The sequence below is a fragment of the Cheilinus undulatus genome, linkage group 10 (assembly GCF_018320785.1).
Source record: "Cheilinus undulatus linkage group 10, ASM1832078v1, whole genome shotgun sequence".
Classification (NCBI taxonomy): domain Eukaryota; kingdom Metazoa; phylum Chordata; class Actinopteri; order Labriformes; family Labridae; genus Cheilinus; species Cheilinus undulatus.
Genome location: NC_054874.1, coordinates 47,399,689 through 47,407,590, shown reverse-complemented (window position 1 = coordinate 47,407,590; position 7,902 = coordinate 47,399,689). Strand labels below are relative to the sequence as shown.

General features: G+C 41.4%; 1 protein-coding gene across 1 annotated transcript; it reads right to left on the bottom strand.

Annotated features, from left to right (window-relative positions):
- On the bottom strand, positions 1-7,628 carry LOC121516472 (probable pancreatic secretory proteinase inhibitor). The gene is made up of 4 exons (XM_041797772.1): positions 4,497-7,628; positions 2,351-2,382; positions 2,118-2,230; positions 1-258 (listed from the first exon to the last, which is right to left on the bottom strand). Exons 1-4 carry the CDS (start codon positions 4,570-4,572, stop codon positions 213-215), a joined length of 267 nt encoding a protein of 88 aa, XP_041653706.1. The 5' UTR covers positions 4,573-7,628; the 3' UTR covers positions 1-212.
- Between the last annotated feature and the right edge of the window lie 274 nt (positions 7,629-7,902).

Sequence of the window (7,902 nt, the reverse complement as noted above, 5' to 3'; positions counted from 1 at the left end):
CATTTATTTTTTTTTTTGTTTTGTTTTTACAAAATATAAAACACAGCAACAACAATGAAACCACAACGACAACCCACCTAGGATATAAAAGTCTCTAAACCATCAGATTTCTGTATAAAGCTCCTTTATAACTGTGTTAGCGTTATCAAACATGGCTGCAGTTATGGTGAGCTGACAGGTACACAGGTAAACAAGGGCTGATGATGTCATCCTTAGCAGGGTCCATCCGCCACCACCATGATGTCAGCATTTTTCTCCCTGTACAGAGAATCAGCAAACAATGGTCAATGATAAACAGTCACGGCTGTAGAAACACTGAACTGGCAACGTCGTATAATTCACTGAAAACTTCATAAACATCTAATTCATCAAACTGAATTTCAGGTGTGCCAGTGGTTGTTCTCCACAGCTGAACAGAGAAGTAAAAAATACTCCTGTACAGGAGCCACCAACAGAAGCAGAGGAGACTGAAACCAGCGAAGTTAAAAAAATATTTGGCCAGTCCTCCTACAGGTTTGGAATATTCTCCTACCAGAATAAAAACTTTAACTCCAACATGTTCAATGACGAGGTAAAATGACCACAACATGTTTGATATCAGTCATCATATTTTTCTCTGTTTAGTTCTTAGTTACTTGCACCATCTAAGACCTGCACTGCTCCATTACCTGCATCATCTAAGACCTGCACCATCTAAGACCTGCACCATGCCTGATCCTGCTTTTTTGCGATGACCTGTTCAATTCTGCTCAAAGAGGCGAAGTTGCGATGCATTCAATGTGTTGTTCACTTCAGCCTCTTATTTGCGAGAGTTGAAAAATCGGACCCCAGCGAATTACTCACGAGTCTGCATGGAAATTGACCTATGACATCTTTCATATATGCCACGGGATGATTCTAAAGGACTACCCTGGGGCTGGGTTACTAACTCAGTTACTATGTTAGTAACTGAGTTAGTAACTGAGTTAGTAGCTAAGTTAGTGCATGGCAGAAGTAACTAGTTACTTTGAAAAGTAACTCAGGCATTACTTTTTTTATTTTTCTTGCTTGGATCTTCATTATTTCTCACATCACGTTAAACTGTGTTGTTGTGGCAGTGTGAGAGGAAATAACTCTAATGTTATATAACATTGTAGTCATTATCATTAGTGGTGAAACAATAGAACACAGTAGAAAAGTTTCTAAACTTTTGGCCCTGTTAAAGCATCTGTACACTGTTTAAGAAGTCTGAAATAGCTGTACTCTGTTAACAGTGCATGTATTAAATCCCAGCTGCTCTCTAAACGTCTTTCTGTGATGGTCCAATCTCGTCTGTTTCATTCTCGTTATTTCTCTGAAGGCAGCGAACTCTACAGCTTATATCAGAAGTACTGTATGTCTTTAACAACATACCTCTCTATTAGTCAGTTCAGTGCTTCCTTAGTGACACACTGGTCAGCTGGTGGGGATTTTAAAACCAGTCTTGGTTGTTTACATGGAGTGGCTCCTCCTTGGTCTGCTGTGCTAACGTGAGCTGTACCGAGGTTAGCAGTATTTGTAGCGCCCGGCGCTCTGGAAACTAGCTTAGCTGAAGCGTGTTGTTTAACTCGGTACTTTGTGAGGTTGGAATAACTGTCCTTGGTGGTGGAAAAGTTTATTTCCCTGTTCTTTTTCGTCCAAGAATGCTGCTGTGCTTTCAGTCCCGTCATGCCGTCCGCTGAAATGGAGGTTTTCTAACCTTTATCAATGAGTTGTCGGTTGTAATAGCAATGGGTAACAAGTGATTTAAATTCTCAGTAACTGGAAAAACTTGTGGAGTCTGTCTGTGGCTACCCTGAGCTTTAAGACACAACGTACCTGTTCTACCAGCCCAGGAAGGAGCTCACTAAAGGCCGGCTCAGACTACACAAATTCAGCCAGATTTAGGCTCATCGTCAAAACTCGGCCTGATTTAGAGTGTCGGGAATGACAAACGGTTTTGTAGAGTGACGCATTGTCAAAATCACATAGTCTAAAGCCAGCCTGTAGAGGAAAGACTTCTGTCTAACCCTGAGGCTGTCCACAGCGGGTCACTGTGGCACTTTCTTAAAAAAAAAAAATCAATAAATCAATCAGATTATTGATCAATAAGTACTCACAGTCTGTGGACACACAGAGAACACTCGTTTGGATATGTCACGCCATCACTGCCGCACACGGGGGAATAATTCAGAGGACATGCCTCAGCCACGCTCGCTCCCCCGCAGGAAGGCTGAAAAATCAGAGATGGCAGCTATTGATCAGAAAATGTCTAAGAAAATTGATCTGATCAGAAAGAGTGAACTAATCCTGATTAATTTCTGAGAGATTATTTTTGATGTTTCTGCCTTACCTTCCTGTAAAGTCTGGATCGATCGTCAGCATCTGATGAAAAATAAATAAATATGACAGGTTAGACAATCATAAACAGAACAGAGTAAAATTCCATTGCATTAGAGAACATCATAGAACATGACGTAACGTTATTCAATATAAAATAAAATAAAATGATAGAGAATAATGTAACATTATGTTACACCACAAAGAATGAGCTTACACTGTCAAATCTTCCCAGTTTGTCCCTGAGTTTATGTAAGTCACACCTGCATGTTTACCCAGGTACCGACCAATCATCATTAACTGTAAATATAGCTGAGTCATCATTCTCTGATGTCCAATCACTGCTCTAACGTGTTATCATGGATCGTATGGATTCTTGAGCTTTAGAGAAATTATTAAGCAGCCCTTCCAAAATGCCCATCTCTGCCCAGGGGCTTTTATTGTGAAATATCATTACTCCTGCTTCCTGAGCTTGTCAAGACTCAATCAAAACGTTTCTACACATACGTGTCAAATTGAGTTTGGGGGCATTCACCATAGAAATAATTTACATAGACACCACATCTACTGGTTAGATATCATCATCACTGGTCTGCCAGTACGAGCAGACCAGAAATATGTTAGTTATATGTTTGTTAATGCTGCGTCTATGTTTAGTTTGTCTGTGGGATCAACAGTCCTGTCCTAGTGGCAGTAACACTCCCGTTGTCTTACCATTACCAGTAAGACGACGGAGGAGAAGAAGATGAAGGAGAAGAAAATGAAAGAGAGGAAGACGAAGAAGGCTTAGAAGGAGTAGAAGTCAACGGAGGAGAAGACGATGAAGGAGAAGACGACAAAGAGAAGAAGACAAAGAGGGAGAAAACGACAACGGTGGAGAAGAAGATGACAGAGGAGAAGATGGCAAAAGAGAAGAAGGAGAAAACGACGACGGAGAATAAGACCATGGAGGAGAAAAAAAGGACGAAGGAGACAAAAACAATGGAGGAGAAGAAGACCAAAAAAGAAAACGTTCAAGGAGAAGGGGCTAGGAATGAAAAGATGAAGTAAATGCAGAAAGAGAAGAGAACAAAGAAGATAACAAATGGGAAGAAAATGAAAAAGGAGAAGACGATAACAGAGGATGAGACGACTACAGAATAGAAGAAGAATGGAGGAGAAGAAGACCATGAAGGAGAAGAGGATGACAGCGGAGAGGAAGACAAAGAGAAGAAGACAAAGAAGGAGAAGACGACGAAGAAGGAGAGGAAGACAAAGAATTAGAAGACGATAAGGGAGGAGAAGACGAAGAGGACGATGAAGAAGAGGAAAGAGAACAGTATGAAGAAAGAGGAGCAGACTAAGTACCTGCTACTCTCTGGTCTCAGATTCAGCATGCAGTACAAAAAGGTTAAAAATGTTTGTCCTTGCTGACATTGGATTTGAATAATTCCCTGTGTTCCTGTGTTATTTCTTGCTATGTATGTTCACTGTTGTACTGCCTATTGTGTCTTTGAGCCCTGTGTTTTTTGTTTGTTTGTTTGTTTGTTTTTTTTGCTGCTCTGGATGTTTGTTTGGTTGCAAAATAAATTGCCCTTCATTGTGATAGTAAAGAGAACCTTGAACCATAAAGAAGCTCAGTGTCACCATCCTGTTGACTTTCTATTTCGTTATTACTGAGGGTAAACATTAGGCTCTCTCTGTGTTTTTAGAGATTGATAATAAAAACAATAAAATTAAATTAAAAAGTATAAATAAATAACTAATAATAAATACTAAATGCGTGTATGTCTCAAACATCTGTGATTCTAAACGTGTCTGAAGAGCTCAGACACTTCCAGCGTGGTTCTGTGATGATGACACCTTTGAACAAGACGGTTGGTGAAATTTCATCCCTGCTGGATATTCCACAGACAACTGTCAGTGATATTATTAGAAAGTGGAAGAGTTTAGGAACAACAGCAACTCAGCCATGAAGAAGAAGACCACATAAAATCACAGAGCAGGCTCAACGACTGCTAAGGCTCATGGGTAAAAGTCTCCAGGTTTCTGCTGATTCCATAGTTCTGAACTTCCGCAGGCATTAATGTAAACACTAAAACTGCAGCAGGAGCTTCATGAAAATTTCAACAAAAACACTCCAGAATCTTGTTGATACTCCAGATCTGACCTGGTCTTACCTGCACAGAGGAGCACGGTGACAAAGCAGAGTAGGAGAGTCTTCAGGATCATGGTGGAAGGAAACTCAAAGACCATCAAACCGACAGACCGCAGGAAGTCCGGTTCTTTAGCACTGATTGGTCAGCTGTAGGTTAATGTGAGACTCCGCTAAACTTCTGATGGTTGTGGAGCTGTGTTATCGCTAAGAGTACGAGCTCAGTTCTGTCATCACGTAGAGGAGGGGTCCAGTGTTGATAAACTGTGCTGTCATCAAGGGGCGGGGCTCTGTTTTGACAGGCTCCATGTTGACGGTTCTGTTTTGATGGTCTCGGTGTGATTACAGTGAGGAGGGGCTCGGAATAGATGGACTCGGTGTTGATGGACTCGGTGTTGATGGCTCTGTCCAGTGATAAAGACGGTGGACGTGGTATTATTGTCTGGAACAATTCGACCCGCTGTTGCTGTGACGGGGGCCGCTCTCTTTTGTCTGCTCTTTAATCCGGGGATCAACATTCTAGAGCTCGGAAATATCGCTGACTCAGCCAACAGGAAGACGAGTCACCCCAACAGAAAAACAAGCTCTTACATAATTTGGTTGAACAAAAGAAAAAACAAATTTAACCTCGTAGAAAATGCGCACATTCAACTTCTGCATCCTGTTTTCGCCCTTTTCTGAGAGATGCTGTAAGGATCACACTCCAACATGGCAAAGATGGAAAAGTGGACACTTAACTGGAACAGGAGAGGAATGAGAGACTGGTCTCCAGTCTACATTTCTGCCTCCACTTCTTTCAAACAGGAAGTGGAGGCTGGTCCGGCTGTCACAATAAATGAGCTGATACCAGAAAATGGTGGCAACATCAGGATGGAAATGTTATTAGTGCTGATGCTGAGCCTCCACATTTTTGATATTCGCGTCAGCCATTTTGATTATTATTATTCTTCCGTGCCGGCTATCTCCTCCCTCGTACTTTGTCGTATCAACACCATTTAAACTTTAAAAAATTCAGTTTCTTCATCACTCGACTGCTATGACTTTTCTCATTTCTAACTTTTCTCATTTTTAATATATAGCTATTTTTATGCTATTTTCAGCTATTTTTATGGCATTTTATTCTATTTTATGCTATTTTTATGCTATTTTAAGCTATTTTGAGTGCACTTTCACCTATTTTATCCTTTTTTGATCTACTGAATGCAATTTGCAGCTACTTTTATGGCATTTTATGCTATTTTATGCTATTTTCAGCTATTTTGTGCTTTTGGCTATTTTCAGCAGTTCTTCCACAAGCTCTTCAGCTCTCAGCATCCGCATGCAATTTCAGCTGAAATTGTAATTTTGATCTAGTTTTAAATGAATTAACTCAGTCATACTGATACTCAAATACTACGAGACGCTAGATGAGGTGGTGGGGTTGCAGCTATCTTCAATTCCAATCTCTTAATCCACCCTGAACCAAAACTGAAGTCCACTTCGTTTGAAAGTCGATTGGTGCAGCATCTGTGGTATTGCAGACGTAGTACCGCACCGTTGTGGTGAAGAGGGAGCTGAGCCAGCAGGCAAAACTCTCAATTTAATGGTCGATCTTTGTTCCAACCCTCACCGGTGGTCTTGAACTCTGGGTAATGGTGGAAAGAACAAGATCGCAGGTTCAAGGGATTGAAATGGGATTCCTCAGGAGGGTGGCTGGGCTCAGCTGTAGGGTGAGGAGCTCAGACATCCGGAAGTATCTCGAAGTACAACCGCTGCTCCTTCACGTTCAAAGGACCCAGTTGAGATGGTTCAGGATCTGATCAGGATGCCCCCTGGTCACATCCCTGTGGAGGTCTTCCAGGCACATTCAACTGAAAGAAGACCCCAGGGTAGACCCAGAACTTGGTGGAGGGATTGTGTATCTCATCTGGGCTGGGAATGCCTTGGAATCTCCCAGGATGAGTTGGAAAATGTTGCTGGGGAGAGAGATGTCTGGGTTGACTTGCTTAACCTGCTGCCACCGCGACCCGACCCGAGCGGAAGAAAACGGATGAATGGATGGTTTAAAAATTCTCCAAGTCAATTTTGTTTTGTATACTGTAGGTTGTTGTAAGCTTAACAAAAAAGAAAAAAAGAAACTCAGGTAGGAAAGCTAAGGATCTAACCTTGCAAGGGTTTTTTCCCCATATAAATCCCTAAATCAAACATTAGCTAACCCCACCCTAAATTTTGTGGCTATGTCACAACTGCCCTCCTGGACGGTCCTAGGAAGGGTCAACCATGGGGTCTGTGTCAAATTCCCTTGCTCCGATGACTGGTCGCCATCTGCTGTGGCAGGGAGATGTGCTCCACCCTGCACACCAAAGGCTACAGCGCTTTAAACTCCATTTCCACCAAGTGCTTCCTCAACTGCATGGCCTAGGAGTTCATTGTCTGTGATGTCAAAATGTTAGCTATCCTTCCTGTATATGAAAAAACAAATTATGGGTAATGTATTTGTACTTTTTTGGGGACTCTGGGACGGGGTCTTTTGGAAATTGTTGGGATGTTTGGGGGATTTTTTTCAGTTTGATGGACAAATGAGGAATGTATTTTTTCGGTGTTTGGGAATAAGACAAGAAAACCTGGGGAATTTGTTGAAAATTTGAATTAGTGTGCATTGACATTTTAGGGATTTTTATCCACCTTATTCCTATCCCCCATGATTCTCTGCATGAAATGTGGGCGAAACTTCCGCTCCGTTCTATCTAAATGGGACTTTACATAGAAACAAGATGCTGAAAGTGATTATTAGAGCAACTTTGATACCAGAATCTGTAAAATTTGCTTCACCTCAAACGGGATAACGCTATTATTTCTCCACCCTCTACTAAAGAGTACCTAGACAAGCACATTTAGCTAACTTTATGAGCTTCATATCACTACAGAAAGAGACGATCACGTTTTGTTAAAAGGAGTTTGGACACCACCTTCAGATAAATTTCTAGTTTGTGGGGTTGCTGAAATGTCCATTTCACAAACTAATACCTCTTAAAATGTGGGAATATATTCATAAAACCAAACAATCCAGATATTTAACTTTGTCACGTTATTAGTATCACGAACAAAGCAACAGGTACTGAGCATTACAGAAAATATAATCTAAAACTTTCAGCTCTGTAGCGCCACATTATGTAATAACGCCTCATTATGTAATAACCCTAACCATAGGACTTAGTGCCCTAACTGCTTAGTGACTTATGCCTAAACCTACCCCCCCCCCCCCTTCAGGGCTCTAGACTAAACACCTAACCTTAACCCTAGGACTTAAGGTGGGCTCCAGGGTATACTCTACTACCTTGCCCTAACCCTAACCGCTTAGTGGCTTACAAAATGCGGCGTTATTACATAATGTGGCGCTACAAGCTCAAACTGATTTAACAAAAATGGAGCAGTATTTATTGCAGCAAATA

Excerpts from the sequence above, each read along its gene's own strand:
- LOC121516472 (XM_041797772.1), bottom strand. The coding sequence starts at position 4,572 with ATGGTCTTTGAGTTTCCTTCCACCATGATCCTGAAGACTCTCCTACTC. Across the intron at positions 2,231-2,350 it reads GATCCAGACTTTACAGGAAG|CCTTCCTGCGGGGGAGCGAG; the intron begins GTAAGGCAGAAA and ends CTGATTTTTCAG. Across the intron at positions 259-2,117 it reads TCTCTGTGTGTCCACAGACT|GGAGAAAAATGCTGACATCA; the intron begins GTGAGTACTTAT and ends TTCTCTGTACAG.